General features: G+C 41.3%; 1 protein-coding gene across 1 annotated transcript in view; it reads right to left on the bottom strand.

Annotated features, from left to right (window-relative positions):
* The window catches only part of LOC124621818, a 119,017-nt gene that overhangs the window by 82,838 nt on the left and 16,708 nt on the right, over positions 1–19,471 (bottom strand). Inside the window, exons 2-5 of the mRNA XM_047147260.1 lie at positions 19,333–19,408; positions 5,621–5,682; positions 5,508–5,543; positions 2,991–3,096 (exon numbers count right to left, since the gene is read on the bottom strand). Coding sequence (XP_047003216.1) covers positions 2,991–3,096; positions 5,508–5,543; positions 5,621–5,682; positions 19,333–19,408 — 280 coding nt within the window. The remainder of the gene's footprint in view (positions 1–2,990; positions 3,097–5,507; positions 5,544–5,620; positions 5,683–19,332; positions 19,409–19,471) is intronic.

Genomic DNA, 19,471 nt, shown 5'->3' with positions numbered 1-19,471 from the left:
TTTTTCCGTCGATAGCTTTTTTAGCAATATCGAGAGCAAAAATGATATTCTTTTAAATATCGCTATATCGGACTCCCAATAGTTTTAAAAATATTAACAGTCCTAGTTATAAAGTTTAAATGGAGACGCAGTCTTGGCTCATGGGCAATAACAGAATGTATAACCACTGTAACCACTAAAGGTTGGAATATGAACAGTGACGTGAATGATGAATGTGATGAGTTTCAAAAGGAAATAGTGTCCTTAACGATAACCATGGAACGTATTCAGTTTTATAATGCAGATTAAAGTGGTATATGAAAAGAACTTCACTTATTACGAACTTTACTTTTCAAGGTAGACAAGTTGGTAAGAAGTTCTGTGCAGAGTGATGCAATTCATTCTTGCACCATCCAACCCATTATATCGGCAAGTGGATACGTTTTTCCTAAGATGCTGATAATTTACCAGGAACCTAGAAGTCAGTTTGGAGTGCAGGTAGTGCAACATATGCTGAAACCACAAAATCTGATTCAAATTGACTAAAAGTCTGGCGTATTCGTGAAACAAATCCTGATGCAATTCTTTCAACATTTCTGCTTCCCACATGCAACGAAGGAGTTTCTTCTTCTGTTTGATACACTCGGGACATACCGTGACAGGACTCATATCGATGCCATCCGAACGCAAAACATGGTGTATACTGTCGAGACTCCTGGGTACACACATTACATTCAGCTACTTGGTGTGCTGTTCTTTGAATAGTTCACGGCAGTGCTGAAGCAGATTGACGATCACAGTATCCTTCATGACTATCAGTTCACAGCATCGTCGAGGGAATCAATTTCATTGCTGATGTGTATTCTACACAACTAGTTCTGTTCTCCAGTCTTTGCAGACTATGTTCGGTACTCCTGGACTGTAACTACATATGAGACTTCAGACCAGAGAGGTTTCAAACACTGCCCGATGCGTTTTTGATGTTCAAACAGTGTGACTCGGAAGATTGCTTCATGCAAGCATTCATGAAGTGTTCCTACTATGATAAGCAACTCTGTTTCTCCACTTGATACTCTGTGATCGTGTACATCCTCGTTATCTTGTGCCAAGAGCTGCCAACAAGCCATTTTTTGAACTCAGTGCCTCGTTATCTTTTGCCAAGAGCTGCCAACAAGCCATTTTTTGAACTCAGTGACTGAATATGTGCATGCGTGTAATTATCAATACCAAATACTGTGTGCATATTTGAAATGTACATATAAAACTTTTATATGCAAACCAAAACTTTGTTGAAACTGCAACTGCAACTCACGCTAACCCCTTGTCAGCAATGTTCATGAGACGGTGAGCATCACATCTTGGAGAGTGTTTCTATCGATTTTACCCAACAACATAAAATGTCGAGTTCTCTCGTAATGAGCATTTGTTTGCGTACACCTCTAGCCCAGACATCCTTTATTGGTCAGCTCACGTGGCGTTAGACATTTGTATGTAACGTCAAAACTATATCGAAGCCCATGTTTGGACAATCAACAGTTGACGTGCACAGCCTCGTATACAAGCATAGGATGAATCTTAGTGTTTTGACGGTGTGCTGCTTGTTCAGTAACATTACAGGGACGGACCTGTGCTCTCAGAAGATGTTTTAGAAGACAGGGGCATGGTTCTTGGTCGAAATATCAGGGGAGGAAAATAATGGATGCAACTGTATTCCTGCAATTTTATTGAAGAGGTATAGAATTTGGTTCGTTCAAATCCTAGTATGGCTATTTTAATCTGTATATTCAGTGGCTTTCATAAATCACATGATGCAAAGACCGGAATGATTCCTTCATAAGTGTCACAACCGGTTAGATTAGTACTTGTTCCATAGATCATATATACGACACTTCGTAATGATGAGGAACGTGTCAGATTAATAAAAAGTGTCTATACAAGATATTACATTAGTCAAAATATAAATATTACATGACACTCAATTTTATTGTGGGGGTTGGGAAATTATCCAGTTACTATATCCAAAAATTCATCTAATGAGTAGAAGGAGTTGCCATTAAGAAATTCTTTTAATTTCCTTTTAAATGCTGTATGGCTATCTGTCAGACTTTTGATGCTATTAGGTAAGTTACCAAAGACTTTCGTGGCAGCATAATTTATCCCCTTCTGAGCCAAAGTTAGATTTAACCTCGATCATCCTTTCTCCTAGTGTTTTAGCCATGTACACTGCTATTACTTTTGAATTCATTCGGATTGTTAATAACAAATTTCATAAGTGAATGTATATATTGTGAGGCTACAGTGAAGATTTCTAGCTCTTTAAATAAGTGTCTGCAGGATGATCTTGGATGAGCTCCAGCAATTATTCTGATTACACGCTTTTGTGGAATCAACACTCTTTTACTCAATGATGAGTTACCCCAGAATATGATGCCATACGAAAGCAGAGAATGAAAATAGGCGTGGTAAGCTAACTTACTCAGATGTATATCGCCAAAATTTGCAATGACCCTAATAGCATAAGTAGATGAACTCAAACGTTTCAGCAGATCCTCAGTGTGTTTTTTCCAGTTCAACCCCTCATTAATGCATACACCTAGAAATTTTGAATATTCTACCTTAGCTACCAATTTCTGATCGAAGTCTATATTTATTAATGGCGTCATTTCATTTACTGTGTGGAACTGTATATACCGTGTTTTGTTAAAGTTTAATGAGAGCCCATTTGCAGAGAAGCACTTAATGATTTTCTGGAAAACATCGTTTACAATTTCATCAGTTAATTATTGTCTGTCGGGTGCGATAGCTATACTTGTATCATCCTTCCCACATCTTTGTATGATTGCGTTAATTCCCTTTCTCTAATGATACACAAGTCGACGTGGAGATTAACTCTCCTCCTCTGTATTATTTACATATAAAACCCAGGAAATGTTAAGAAAGAGTACATGTAATCCGATGTTTGTTATGAAATATCTAGTACGATTATTGGAAAAGTATACTGAAATACATACTGTCCTGCCTGCACTTTCCAAATACGTCCAGTGCGGTGTGCTTCGTCTTGAAGTTTGATGCAATGATTTCTAGGGTGGTCCAGTTGAAACCTCCATCTGAAGTTAGCTGCATGAGGTAACAGAAAATAAGCATAACCTTGCATTGAATGTAATTTTTGGAAAAATAAAGGAATTATAGTGTCTATATAAAGCAGTACATTTTCTAGGGAATGCTGTCAGTTACTCTATGGCCATATAGAAATTTAAAATTATTGTGTACGTAAAATATTGCACTTACTCAATACACAGGGTGTCTATAATCAAAGGTGAAGGTTGAAAATGCTCAGAATGACGTCAAATTTGAGCAGCATATTATTGACGGAGGGGAACGTCATGGAACAAAGCATTTAACAAAAAAAAAAAAAAAAAAAAAAAAAAAAAAAAAAAAAAAAAAAAAATAGACGGCGCTGTAAGCGTCTTAACGTAAATGGGGTCGGCTACAAATGACAGATGAATCGCAATACGATGGCCATGGCTGAGTTACACATTACACCATCCATACTGTTCAACGTGTGTGCCAGCACAAGTTCGGCAGTCAAAAATTGTGTCACGGCAAGATCGTACGACATCAGTTGGGAAAAATCGGTTTTTAACTGTTCTGTGGTCCAACACCGCCTAAAAAGCGAACTGACATTGGTATTTTACTTCTCTGGGGCCAAAACCGCATAAAAAGAAAAATAGCATTGATATCTAACTGTCGTGAGACTGGCGCAAGACATGTTCAATATGCTGTCCACTGTTTTCTGCCACAAACTGAAATCCAGAAACAGCATGTTCCACAACAGATCGTAGTGTTTCGGGGGTGACGTTCAGAAAGCGTTGCACAATGTGTACCTTCGGTTCTGCTACGTTCGTAACTGGGGCACTGAACACAGCTTGTTTCAGAGAGCTCCACAGGCAGAAGTCACACGGTTTAAGATCAGGTGATCTGAACAGTCAGTCTGAAGGAAAATGACAGCTTATAATTCTAGTATTTCCGAAATGCTTCTGCAGCAGCCGCTTCACTGGCTGTGGAATCTATGGAGCAGAGCCATCTTGCATAAGAAGACCCCACCCACACGTACACCCTGTTGAAGGGCTGGAATGACGTTGGTGTGCAAAAGACTCTCATAGCATTTACCTGTGACGGTATAGGTAACAGGACCCTCATGACTCATCTCATAGGCAAAAATACGACCCTACGATAAACAACGCCGTCAACTCGCAGCGCCCAGTCACCTTTGCACACTGAAGTGGTACTGGTTGATGTGCATGCGGGTTCTCCGTTGCCAATATTCTGCAATTCTCCTGATTGAAATGTCCTTGGAGATCGAAATGGGCTTTGTCTGTTCACAGGCTGTTCCATAGCCATTCACTGTCTACTTCTATGCGAGCAAGAAATTCCAGAGTGAACGTTTGTCTCGCTGGCAGTTCAGCAAGAAGAAACCCCTGAGCATGAATGATTTTGTGTGGTTAGCAATGCAGGATATTTTCTAGGATTTTATACACCATGTTCGCAGACATGTCCAATGTTTGGGCAATTCCCCACACACTGTATGTTTGCACCCCACTGCTCGACCCCTCCAGCAATGCTGTGGCCACTTCTTCGACAGACGTCGGATCAACTGATTTTTTCCCTCTGCCACACTGCACTTACGTTAGAAGAACCTGTCTTTTCGAATTTTGTAATCATTTTCTCCAGACCCTTAGCAGACCCTAGACCGATGCCTTTTTTCATACCCTTGAGTATCCGGAACTTCTGCACGGGTACTGGCGTCCAGTCACCGTTCTTGTAAAAGAGCTTTAGCAGCAGCGCACGAGCCTTCATGGAGACAGTCATGTTTGGCGTCTCGGACGCCAACTGTGGAAGAGCCACGTGTCGCGCATCTGTTGGTGTTCACATTATGAGGCTTACAGCGCCATCTATTAGTCAAATTTTCGCTAATTTTTTTGTTCCATGACGTTTCCCCCTGCATCAATTCTGAAGCCATTCTGAGCAGTAGTTCTCTTTCTTCAGCGTTTTGAAGCTGGAACATTAATTATGGCCACCCTGTACAACAGGAAGCCAACTAATGAAATTATTGATTGGCGATTCCATGGAGTGTTCTGTGTACCACGACCAAATAGTGGATAGAATTGGAAGGAAAATCAGCATTGGCCATATTTTGTTTTATTGTCAGCAAAATCGATTTTCGGTCACTTAGTGACCATCCTCAGTGCTGTAATATACAATTAAAATTGGTAGTCACAATTTTAATTGTATATTACAGCACTGAGGATGGTCACAGGATTGGTAGGCACAATTTTAATTGTATATTACAGCACTGAGGATGGTCACTAAGTGACCGAAAATCGATTTTGCTGACAATAAAACAAAATACGACCAATGCTGATTTTCCTTCCAAAACTAATGAAATATTGCAGGAAATGTAGCACTATATTGGTACATCCCATAAAAATATTTCTAGACGATAACAGATTCAGAGAGTAATTGCTTACCATAGTGGTCTTCTTTCCATAACAGTCAGCGAAGCACTGGAAAATAAGAATATTTATTACATCATGCACACTGGATACAAATAATAATGATACCTGCTGATACCTGCACTTACCCTTGCCGTTGTATCATACTTGTCTGGTATAGTGCCGTTTTTCCGGAAGGAAATGATCGTTTCTGAAACAACACACAATGATTTTGCCGTTTAAGCTTAGCTGAATGAATATGCTGTGAGTATATTCATAACATGGTAAACAACCCATATTTGCCGGCCGGAGTGGCCGAGAGGTTCTAGGCGCTACAGTCTGGAACCGCGCGACCGCTACGGTCGCAGGTTCGAATCCTGCCTCGGGTATTGATGTGTGTGATGTCCTTAGGTTAGTTAGGTTTAAGTAGTTCTAAGTTCTAGGGTACTGATGACCTCAGAAGTTAGGTTCAAATGGCTCTGAGCACTATGGGACTCAACTGCTGAGGTCATTAGTACCCATATTTTATACATTCGTGAGACATTTAATTAGGTAAAACTGCTGTATTGCACTGTCGACATGTCAAAAAAATAGTTGATTGCACTGGTCTTGATGGACGAATTCGGTTAATTTGATCACTGGCGGTTTGCGGTTCGCAAGCATGGGACTCTTCATCTCTGAGGTCACTGAGGTAGTACGTTTTTCATGTGCCTCCTGTAGTGTTGCACTGGATTGCAGTTCACGCTCCATCTCGTCTAATTCTAGCTTTATGGTACTTGTATAATTATCTGATTACGTATAGAAATTAAGAAAATTCAGGGTGATGTAATAGTAAAGTTTAATTGGCTGATTCTGTGTAAGCCTACATATCTTCTTTCAGGAGCTACTGTATGTTCGACATATGTAGCTAATGTTGCATAGGAACCAAACCATTGCGAGAGCATATGGGTGACTATGGCAATTCCCGCTGCAGAAGCGTATTATGTTGAGGTGTCTGGTTAATGCAACTAGCAGACACAGGATCCAGTTCTGGTTATTATAGTTGCAAAGCTTCTAGAACATTGGTGCATTGGTGCTTTCATTGAACCCATGTGTTGTGGCGCAATTTCTCTACGAGGATAACCCTTCCTACAAGAATGGGACTGTCCGTTTACCAAAGCGGGGGAAAACGTGAAATAGCACGCAATGTTTACGTTCTTTGTATGCTCTGTTAAGAGTTGGAAACAGGATGAATGGCAGAATCCCTGAAAGAGCTTTATCAAACTTCAAGAGTCGTTTGCAGACAAATATTTATTCACAGTCCTGGCTGAAAAGTACTCAATAGAAGCTATAAATAGGGTTGCTGTCTGTTGTTTCAGGGAAAAGACATTGCGAAGCAGCACTCGTCATATGTCTCTGTGCCACAGTGCGCGGCAAGAAAAAGATGTACACGCATATCCTGAGGATCTTACAAGAAAGAGCTCCAGAGAAGCTGTATTATTAACATGTTCTGTGGTCATCGTGTATTGTGACCAGGGCAACTCCAACATCGTCGATTAAATCTAGCAGCTGATTTAATGGCTTCCATTGGTATAGAAGACGGCTGCACAGAACAGCCATGTCCCACACTCCAACGTGCTAGTTCTTCATGTATGTGTTGTCTTGGCGATAGCAGGAGAGAGTGTTGTACCTTGAAACACTTTTAAGACTTCCACCTCTAGTCAGTATTGTAACTGAAGTTTGCCATATTTTGTTATTCAATTTTTAAATGATAGCATTCGCTTTTAAAGTGCTACAGTCCTTTTCTGTAATTACAGAAAGTACTCCACAAAAGTAAGGTTTTCCAAGTGTGGAAAAGTGTGTCAGGGTACAATATGATCAAGTACTTAGGAACAAATATTCAACTGAAATTTAAAAGTGTCCCAGTTGATATAATCTAGCCGATGCTGTATTTAATAGTCTGTCTGTTACATTATTACTTTAAAAAATCGCAATAACCAAAAAGTTAAATCAAATTAAGTAGAAGCATTATCAAAACCTAGTTAAAAGTTGGATACTTTTTGAAATGAAAGCTATTGAAAACACAAATTTCCATCTTCAGGACAGGTCAAATTGCTACGACATTAAAGGAACTCACAATTACTTCATTTGCAAATATCGCTTCTTCCACGATAGAATAACTTCTTCCGTGTCAAGGTACAAGACGGTGTACAACCAACGTTGGCTTACCTGACCATATGCTATACAATTAGTTTTAAAAATATATAGAATTTTACTCACCGTGAAATTCTATGGCTGAAGAATTAATATCACCTTCCAAATGGCTTAAATATATGTCGCAGCACATAAATGTAAGGAATTAAGAATAGTTACAAATGCTGCGCAAACAAAGCCTCACATCAACAAAAAATGCAAAAAAATTACAGTAACTGATTTTAGCTCTCTACTGCGCATACCTTCATGTGATTCTAAAATAAATCACTAGGCTGAAACACGAACCAGGAAACATCAAACGTTCGTAGGTACATTATCCCCCCAGGTACTTCACTCTCCCCTTTATAAATCGTTTATAACCACGTGGTCGCTGTTAGTGTCATTTTCCTTGTAAGTGTGAGATTTTTAGTGACTTTTGGGACTAGTGAACTACATTGGGCTATCGCCAAGAATGTATTGTTTTTGAATTAAATAAATGCGTAACACCCACATGGCAGAACACAGGTTTTGATCAGTGCCTTTGGTTTATCAGTTGTTACGTGAGCATCAGTCTTCTGTCTGGTTTGATGCGACCCACCACGATTTCGTACTCTGCGCCAACCTTCTCATTTCAGAGTAGCACTTGTACCCACTGTCATCAATTATTTGTTGGATATATTCCAATCTTTGCAACTACCTCTTGAATTATGGAAGTTATTCCCTGATGTCGTAACATACGCCCCACAATCCTGTCCCTTCTTGTCCGTGTTTTCCATATATTTGTTTCCTCGCTGATTCTGCAGCAAATTTTATGCCACCTTCACAGTGCTAATAGAAGCATATTTGGGAATGTGCACGCTCAGCTTTGTTTTGGTCGGTATGGCTCTCTCTGCTTTGGTGTCGGCATAAGTGTATTTGGGGACGTGTACTTTCTGTTATGTATAGTTTTGTGAAACCACTGCACTTCCAAATAAATTCAATTTCTTTTTAACTGACCAATCGCAATAAATCCTTTGCCAACTGAAGCACTCGATATCCCCTAAGCATTACTGCAATGGAGAGAGCGTACTGCATGCACTTTTTGCAATGATGCACAAGCAGGTAAGCATTGCCGAGCTCCTGCCCTTTCATCAACGGGCCGAAACGCCGTTCTAAGGTAAGTACATTTATGAGGGACTTTCAGTTACGAGGGTAAGTCAATTAGTATCCGCAAATTAGTTAAAAAATGGTTCAAATGGCTCTGAGCACCATGGAACTTAACTTCTGAGGTCATCAGCCCCCTAGAACTTAGAACTACTTTAGCCTAACTAACCTAAGGAGATCACACACATCCATGCCCGAGGCAGGATTCGAACCTGCGACCGTAGCGGTCGCGCGGTTCCAGACTGTAGCGCCTAGAACCGCTCGGCCACTCCGGCCGGCCGCAAAGTAGTTATAAAATATTATTGTAATCAAATAGGGAACTTACAAGAACATCATTTTTCGACATAGTCTCCTTACGTTTCAACGCACTTTGTCCATCGTTGTACAAGCTTCCTGATGCCCTCATAAAAGAAGGTTTTCGATTGAGCTGCGAGCCAGGAATGTACCGCTTCTTTCACTGCTTCGTCCGAGGCAAATCGACGGCTCCTTAGCCGGCCGGAGTGACCGAACGGTTCTAGGCGCTACAGTCTGGAACCGCGCGATCGCTGCGGTCGCAGGTTCGAATCCTGCCTCGGGCATGGGTGTGTGTGCTGTCCTTAGGTTACTTAGGTTTAAGTAGCTCTAAGATCTAGGGGACTGATGACCTCAGAAGTTAAGTCACATAGTGCTCAGAACCATTTGAACCATTTTTGACGGCCCCTTAACGCCTGTTTGAGTGGACCAAACAAGTTATAGTCAGAAGAGGCAAGATTGGGACTATATGGAGGATGATCCAGTACTTCAAATTTGAGTTTCTGGAGCGTTTCAGCAGTGTGGGCAGTAGTATGCAGACGGGCATTGTCGTGCAACAACACAACACTACACCTTTTGACAGCAATTCTCGGCGTTTGCTTCGAATTGCAGGCTTTAGCTTGGCAGTAAGCATCTCACTGTAACGTACACTGTTTAATGTTGTGCCCCTTTCCCCATAATGTTCCAGTACTGGACCTTGTGCGTCCCAAAGAACCGTAAGCATCAGTTTTCCTGCGGACGGCTGGGTGTTGAACTTTTCCTTGCACGGCGAATTTGGATGTTTCCTTTCCATACTCTGCCGTTTACTCTCCGGCTCGTAATGATGGATCCATGTTTCGTCACCAGTAATGATCCTGTCTACGAAGTCGTCCCCTTCGTTACCATAGCGATCCAAATGTTTTTGGCAGATGTCCAAGAGCGTCTGTTTATGCAACTATGCGAGTTGTTTTGGGACCCATCTTGCACAAACTTTATGAAACCCAAGTCTGTTGTGGATCATTTCGTAGGCAGAACTGTGACTAATTTGCAGATGATGTGCTACATCGTCAATAGTTCATCGTCTGTCTAAGAGAATAATTTCACGTGAACGCTCAATGGTTTCTCCATTTGTGGCGGTAAACGGTCGTCCGGCTCCTTAACAGTGCGTAACACTTGTGCGACCATTTCGGAATTTTTCAATCCATTCGTAGACACTCCGTTGTAGCAAAACACTGTTCCCGTACTGTACTGGAAGTCTTCTATAAATTTCGGCCTTGATATGCCTTCCGACAAAAAAAAACAAACAAAAACGGATCACTGAACGTTGCTCTTCTTTGGTGCAAATAGAAAGCGGAGCAGCCATGATTAACAGCATGGCAGCGACAACAAAACTAACCTAGCAGCTTGAAAATTGCAAAGATATAACAACAAATAAACAAAGCATGCGTCATCAACGTGAAACGACAGTACTACCAAAATAAACAAAAATATAACTAAATTGTGGATAATAATTGACTTACCCTCGTACATACTATCTAGGCAGCAGCAATAATGTAGGGGTAGATGTTTCCCTCACTCGACCCTAATTAAAAACCGCCGACAGCACATCACTGCGTACGCTGTTTCAAGGGACACTGCAATTATTTTAGTTAGAGGAAAATTGACACCACAAGAGTCAACAGTCATTGGTAACAGCTGATCGTAGTAGCGGATCGCCAGGCCACTAGTCAGCAACATCATTCGCCAATTGAACGCTAGAAAACAAATCCACCGAGGAGTCCAAACATCCAAACCACCTCCAGGTTAGGAGGTAGACCTATAGAAGCCTCTGATCCTGCACATGGCAGGACACACAAAATATGAGGATCCTCCACTAAGTAAGTTTCCCTATTTTATTTCTCTGCAAAATAAAGTGTGTGTGTTTCAGGTGACGGCTGGCGAGTTCGACCGGTCTGTGTTGACAACGCTCACACTGGCTTACGATGCACACCGCAGTATCTTGCCAGTACGCAGCCAGTTAGCATGGTGTTAACACTACTACGAGGTGTGTGAGAGACGTAACGAGACTTATAACACTGTAAACTATCTGGCAACGCTGTGTTGTTCCATTCGTGTAGACCGATGCGTTCATCCCTTCCAGATGCTCAGTTGTTTCAGCTCCATACGGCCATCAAATGATTTCTGAGAGCGCCCTCAGTGAAATTTTTGTTGTGTGTTTATAAAATAGAAGAACGTAATTTAGAGCAACGTTATGCCATCAAGTTTTGTGTTTAACTTGTGGAATCCATGAGTCTGACCTTTTAAAAGCTGAAACAGGCCTATGGGGAACATTCGTTGCCAAGAGCACAAGTTTTTCGCTGGCACAAATCATTTTTGGAAGGCTGAGAACATGCTGCAGATGAACTTCGCTCAGGAAGACCTCCAACTTCAAAAACCGACGGAAACGCCGAACGTGTGCGTGCTCTTGTAAGAGAGGACCGAATTTTAACAATAAGGATGATGGGTGACCTGTTAAACACTTTCTCAGTTTATCAAGTTTTGGCCGAAGTTTTGTACACGCGAGAGGCTTGTGCCATAATGGTGCCGAAAAACTTCACAACTGAATAGAAGGTCCATCCAAAAAACGTATGCGTTTTTCTTCTTGAGAGGAATGCCAATGACCACGAATGATTCAGTCGTGTGATCACAGGTGACGAATCTTGGATTTTTGAGTACGATCCTGAGACAGAGTGGCGAGGTGAAGAGTGGCACACTGAGACACCTCCTCGATCGAATAAAGCTCGAATGAGCAAATCAGATATCAAAACAATGCTGATTTGCTTCTTTTGATAGTAGGGGTCTCATGCATAAAGAATTTGTTCCTCCAGGACGACCTATCAGTCAAGTGTTTTACAAAGATGTCCTTGAAAGACTCAGGAAAAGGGTGAATCGAGTGAGACTGGACATTGCAGACAAGTGGATGCTGCATCATGACAACGCCCTATGTCACACAGCCACTTCCACCACGGAATTGTTGACTTCAAACTGCCTTCCTGTTGATTCACAGCCCGTCATTTACCTGATCTGACTCCTTGTGACTTTTTTCTTTTACCGAAATTGAAAAATGATTTAAAGGACGTCATTTTGTGACCCTTGAGAACATTCAAAAGACTGTGACCGACATGTTAAAAGACCCTACAAATTTTAGCCTTTCAGCACTGCTACCTAGATTGGAACAACGACTCCGCCGGTGCATAGCTACCGAAGGGTTGTGCTTTGAAGGGGACGATATTGTTGTCTGAAAAAATTTTGGTAGTTAAAAACTCACACTCCGTGTAAATGTGTCTGCTTATGAGATGTGCTCTGTCATTCGGTTTTTCGCAGCAAAACAACCAGCAGCAGATGGATTCGGCCAGAATACTCCTGAAAATGCGTCAGAGAAAGGGAAATCTCGTATTCAAACGGCTTATCACTGGGATGAGATCTGAGTCCATCATTCGATTCCTAGGACAAAACGTCAGAACAGGGTTTGGAAAAATCATGGCGAAAGTGCCCAAAAACGGCAAAGGTCAACATTCGGTGATGAAGCTTATGGCAACCATCTTTTGGGATTGGCAGGGGGTGTTATTCGTTCACTACTTGCATCACAACACCACAATGAATGCAGGGAGGCACTGTAATGTATTGAAGAAACTGCGAGTGTCATCAAAGGAAAACGCCCTTGACTTCTGTCTCGCAAAGTTCTCTTCCTTCATGGCACTACATGGCCTCAAGCAGCTCAAATGACCCATGCGGCATTCAAGGACAAAACAATGGCTCACTCCCCACCCTCTGTCTACCTGTCCGCCGAACGAATAAGCAGTAGCAGATCCATTCTTAAAACTTTCCAGTCACACCTCGTATAACCCTCCAGCCCCCTAGCGAACTACTAATTTGGCAATTTTTTCAAAATTCGTTTAAAAATACTTGCAGTGCTTCTTAGCAGCTAACATTTTGACAGGGTATTCTGACAGTGTAAAAAGCTTCACAGAATGTTTCAACATGTCGAATTGGACCATGGGCGTATCTTCGTACCGTCATAACCAACATAAAAATCTTCCGCATGGCGTCCGTGGCGAGTCTAGGCACATTTAACTTCTTACCAGCTTGGCACTAACGAATGTTCTGAGTTGTTGAAACACACCGTCGTATCTTCCGCTGCTGAAATGGCTTTTTCGTGGGATTTTCGCAGGCGACTTGAACTTAGTTTGGAGCACCGTATAGGCTTCACTTCATAAAAATCGGGTCGAGGAAAAAAGATATTCATCCACACATATTATAAAAATGGATGTATATATAAATGTACATATCTATGTTCGTCATCTCCTTCTAAACTACAGGACCAATTTCAACCACAATCGGTAAACACCTCACTTACTGTCTGCAGGACGATGGTTCAAATCCGCGTCTGGCCATCTTGACTTACGTTTTCCGTGATTTCCCTAAATCGCTTCAGGCAAATGCTGGGATGGTTCCTCTGAAAGGGCATGGCCAACTCCCTTCCCCATCCTTCACTAATCTAACGGGACCGATGACTTCGCAGTTTGGTCTGCTCTCCCAAATCAACCAACCAACCAATTGTCTGGAGAGAATCGCTGTGGACGTAAGAACCACATACTTATCAAAGGGCTGGGAGTTGGGGGTGCAAAAGTAGTGTAGCTCATGACATGCGAATTTGCAGACTGAAGGGCGAATTCAAAGACTTTATTCAGCCAATGTCAGAGAATGAGAGCACTTAGTGACTTGCAACAAACTTTTCACATAATCTTCACGAAACTTTTTCTCGCTCACAAACCCCCAAAAAAAGATGAAAGTAAAAAGTTTATCGCTTTCTGCAATTTCTCTGTTCATGCAGTAAAACTGCCACACAGGCATGAGTTCTTGATTTATTACTTCTTTACTACCAACTGTCTTGATGACACATTTTGCAGACAGTATTCATCTATACAGCTGAATGTACCTGCAAAATTATATCATTGCACGACACACAGCCCAGGAGATATGACGTCATTAACACCAAGATGCGTGAAAAACTGCCGCATCATACATGACGCTTAAATTTATCACTTCTCTGCTATTTATTCACAGGAAATTTCGCAAGTAGTATCCACATATGTCCCTCAATGTACTGACAGAATTATATCACTGTGCAACTAACAGTTCAGGACAATAAAACGTTGTAAACACCGAAATGCGTGAAAAACTGTCACATCACGAATAACGTTTAAATCTATTACTTCTCTGTTACTAACACCATTCGCAAAAAAATCGCAGACAGTGCCCACATATGCCGCTGAATGTAGTCACAAAATCACATAACCGTACAATACATTGTTCAGGAGACATAACATCATAAACACTGAAATGCGTGGAAAATTGCCGCATCTTGCATAACTTTTTAATTTTTTAAGGCTTTACTGCTAATTATTCACAACACATTTTGCAGGCAGTACTCAAATATAACACTGAATATGATTGCAATAGTATATGTTGTACAACAAACTGTTCAGGAGACATGACATCATAGAGACTGAGCTGTGTGCAAACGAAACTGCAGGAGCAAACTCGCTAGAGATAAAGGTGAAATACAGGTATGTGTAATGTAAGTGTGTTAAATATATGGGACAAGTGCATTTTGTTGCAAAGCTGGTGACGAAAAGCTCCTCCTAAACCCCTGGATCGAATTCAGCCAAACTTGAATCTGGAAAGAAATACTGCGGGAATACGAACCAGCAGCCTCCTACTGGAGTGGTGGTGACTATGTGGAGGCAGAATGGGTGACGGAGAGATGGACAGACAGAAGGGGGGAAGGATTACATGGACACAGATATGAGCGAGCAGGGGGATGGGAAAATGGATAGAGAAAGGGAAGAGAACGAGATGGATAGAGGAAAGAAAGAGGAGGAGGCAGACAGAAAGGGGGGGGGGAGATGGACAGAGGAAGGTAAGATGAGAAGATGGACAGAGAGAAGGGGAGAGGAAAAGATGGATTGAGAGAGGATTGGTGAAGGAGTTGGATAGAGAGATGGGGATGGGGAAATAAGCAGAGAAAGGTAATAGGAGACAGGAGATGGGTAGAGAAAACAGGAGGAGACGATGGACAGAGGAATGAGGAGAAAGATATGAAAAGAAAGGGGGGAGGAGGGGATTAAGGGAATGAGGAGGAGATAGCAGGGCAGGAGGAGAAGGACTTACAGAGATGAGCAGGATGTGGACAGACGAGGAAAGAGTCGATGGACAGATGGGCAGGAGCAGACAGAGAGAGTGATCAGGAAGAGCAGATGGACAGGTTGGGGGGGGGGGGGGGGATAGGGAGCAGCAAATGGATAGAGAGAGAGACATGGGGAGGCAGACAAAGAGTGGGGGAGGGGGAGGCTGTGCAGAGAAGGGGGGGGGTGAAGGAGACGGACAGAGAAGAGGGTGGAGGAGATGGACAAAGAGAGGGGGAAGTAGGAGATGGGCTAATGGAATAAACACATAGCTGGGAAATGACGGGTACTCAGCTGATACATATTATAAAAATGTATGTTAGAATGTATGTTCCACATCTCTTCCAAAATCAAGCAACCGATTTCAACCAAATTTGGTACACATATCACTTACTGTCTAGAAAGAATCGCTGTAGTGGTAAGAACCACCTTCCTGTTATAAGACTAAGGGTGAGGGTGAAAATGAAGTATAGGCCACGACATGCCAACATTTAGATTTAATTCATCAAGAGCACTTAGGGACTTGCAGCAAACTTTAAACATAATTTCAAACCTTCACGAAACTTTTTCTCGCTGACACTCCCAAACAAAATGAAGAAGGAAAAAAGTTTATCGCTTACTACGTTTTCGCGGTTCAGTGTCGCATCAGGCTTAACGTTTTAATTTATTCCTTCTTTAGTACTCACTGTATTCGTGACTCATTTTGCAGAAAGTGTTCGCATATACTACTGAATGTATCTGTAAAATTGTATCATTGTATGATATATAGTTTTTACGGCACCATAAACGCTGAGATGAGTGAAAAACTGTGCATCATGCATGACGTTTAAGTTTATTATTACTAACCCAATGAATCGATTTAGATAACATTTGGTACAGAGATAGCCTGAACCGTGAGGAAGAACATGAGCTACTTTAGAAAGTATGTTGTAGGATACATGGTTATTGATTTGAAGAATATTACGCGAATCAGGGGAAAGTATTTACTCTTTGGGAAAGCTATTTACTCTTTGCCTTTGGGAGTTTATAATGTTTGTAAAAATGCTTTTATTGGCTGATATGTGCTACGTGATACGATTGAAAGTAATAAATAAAATACTTATACAATCTTCGATATGTTTAATCCATACTTCCACACTATTTGTTGCATAACATAGAGCTATTATGTGCACTGTCCATTATTTGTTAGCTGAGCGGTCTAAGGCGCTGCAGTCATGGACTGAGCAGCTGGTACCAGCAGAGGTTCGAGTCCTCACTCGGGCATGGGTGTGTGTGTGTGTGTGTGTGTTTGTCCTTAAGATAATTTAGGTTAAGTAGTGTGTAAGCTTAGGGACTGATGACCTTAGCAGTTAAGTCCCATAAGATTTCACACACATTTGAACATTCCATTATTCGAGAATGAGATCACTTAGTGACTAGCAACAAACTTGACACAGACATTCAAACCTTTACGAAACTTTCTTTCTTACAACCCCAACGAAATAACGAAAGGAAAAATATGTATCGCTTACTTTATTTTCGCCATTCATGCAGCAAAACTGTCACATCAGGCGTGATGTCATGATGTTTAAATTCATTACTATTTCTTTGCTGCTAATTCTTTTCATAACTCATTTAGGAGACAGTATCCACATATGCCGCTGAATGTACCTAAAAAATTACACCATTGTATGACATAGTGAGAGGGGGAGGGGGAGGTGGACAGAGAAAGGAATCGGTGAACATGGACAGTGAGAGGGGGAAGAGCAAATGGACACAGAAAGGAAAGAGGAAAAGGATGGAGTGAGGCTGAGGAGGAAATGGACAAAGAGAGGAGTGAGTAGCAGATAGATAGAGAGAGGGAGGTGGGAAGAGATGGATAGCAAGCAGTTGGTGGAGGTGGTGGACAGGGAGAGGGGGAGAAATATTTGGGCTGAGAGGGGGCAGAGGAGATGGATAGAGAGAGGTGAGGAGAAGGAGATGATTAATAGAAATGAAATAAATACACACATGGGTACTCAGTTAATGAGGAGATAAGGAGTGAATACAAGGTAAGGCTGCAGGATTGATTTCAAATTCTGGAAGAAGTAGAAGAAAAAGGAGAAAGAAAAGAGGAAGAAAAAAAAAGTCGGGAAACATTCCTACCTGTAATGTTTGAGACTGTGATGGAACACCAAAAAATGCAAGAAAGGAAAGGGAGGGATAAAATATAGTACAATAAGGAGTGCTAAGAGGTGACAAAGAAGAGAAAAGAGTACAAACAGAGGATGCTAAGTGACGATGCTCTACAGTGTACAGAAGAATATTAAAAGGCATCAAGAGGAACTAGGAAAGCAATAGGAAGAGGAAAGAGGCAGTTCATCAACAAGCAACTAGAAAAAGCTGAAAAAGACAAAGACAAGAACAATGTAAGAGGATTGTATAGCTATGTAAGATTTTTCTTGGAGGGTTACAAATGAAACATTTCAACGATGTACAACAATGAAGGTGACTTGATGGCCGGCCAAGAAGAGGGCATGAACTTATGGAAGGACTATTTCAAAGAACTGTTGAGTGTCGCTGTAGCAAAAGACATGAGGAAACAAAGACCTATGGAAGGACCAGACCAAAAGTGGAGAGTCTAATGTGAGGGACACGGATGAATTTCTAAAGCAAATGAAGAACAATAAGGCTCCTGGAACCGATGATATGACAATAGAACCACCGAAACAAGGCGAAGAAGTATGCAGAAAAGCATCGTGTAGAATGATTCTGCGGTTTTGAATGGCAACAAGTAGTACTATGTTCAATACATAAGAAAGGAAACAGAACCAAGTTTGAGAATTACAGTTGCATATATCGTTACTATGCAGTGTGTACAAGATCTTTGTTTGCATTCTCTTACTAGGGCTGTTACCATATGTAGAGGAACACCTTGAAGAGCATCAGGTCGGATTTCGATAAGGCATTTCAGCAAAGGAATACATATTCATTCTCAGACAAGTAATTGATAATATGTAGGAATTATCCACAGAAACGCATATAGAAGATAATGGAAGAATCAGGTGTACCTTCGAAACTGATCAGGCTGTCCAAAATGTACAGTGAGAAAACTGAAGTGAGATTTGAAGGTAGGAAGTCCAAATGTTTTACAGTGGAGACAAGTGACAAACAGGAACACTGCATCTCCTCCAGCCTATTTACCTTGCTATTGGAGAAGACAGAAAAAAGAGCGTCATCAGTTGGAAAAAAGTGTAAATTAGGTGGTGAAGTGAAACTGTTAGCATTTTGCCGATAATACTACCGTTATAGCGGAGGAGGAATTGGAACTAATAAGAACAACTTAAGTGCTAATAGCGTGATCACAAAAAGTGGATCTGAGAATAATCAGATAAAACAATGTATGACTGTAACAATAAACAATGAAGAGGAAACAGATGGATCACTGGCAACAGAAGACATGGAATTTAAGAGGAGTAGGTCCATCCAGAATCTAGAAACTACTGTCAGTGCATACACCAACATAGAAGAGGAAATAACGAACCGAATAAAATCTGCAGAGAGGTGTCTATTCTCAATGGACAAACTGTCCAGCAGAAAACTATTAACAAGAACAACAAAACTCCGCATTTACAAGATAACTGTATGGCCAATGTTAATATATGGGGCTGGAACTTGGGCACTAAGCAAGCAAATGGAGAGAAAGATTATGACTTTAGAAAACAAGGTGTTAATAAAAATCTTTGAACCAGTGTCAGGAAATGGAATTTTTAGAAGATGGGAAAACAGAGAAATCCACCCGCTATTTAATGAATCAGATGTGACAGCTGTAATAGAGAGTAGAAGAAACGAATGGCTGGGACAGGTACTGTGGAGAGAAGAAAGGATGTTGAAGACAGCAAACAAGGGAAGTTGCAGGGTACGAGGCCTCTTCATATAGGAAAATTCAGATGGATAGGTGGAGTCAAGAAAGATCTGGAGAGCCTGGGAACTCACAATAACGTGGACAGCTACCGAGGCCAATGGAAGAGGCTAAGAAGTGAGAGAATGAACCTAAAACTAAATGAGTAAGTCGGTATTTTCAGACTTACCATCAGAAACAGGATACGTTTCGTTGCATTCTCGCCAAGTACTCAAATCGCTGCAGTTCACGGAAGGGTGAAAGACCTGCAATGAACAACATGATGTGTGTTTTTCTTTAGACGTAAGATAAAATCTGCCCTTACAATT

The sequence above is a fragment of the Schistocerca americana genome, chromosome 1, assembly GCF_021461395.2.
Source record: "Schistocerca americana isolate TAMUIC-IGC-003095 chromosome 1, iqSchAmer2.1, whole genome shotgun sequence".
Taxonomy (NCBI): Eukaryota; Metazoa; Arthropoda; class Insecta; order Orthoptera; family Acrididae; genus Schistocerca; species Schistocerca americana.
Note: the sequence above shows the minus strand (reverse complement) of the source record. Positions and strands in the feature narration are given on the sequence as shown.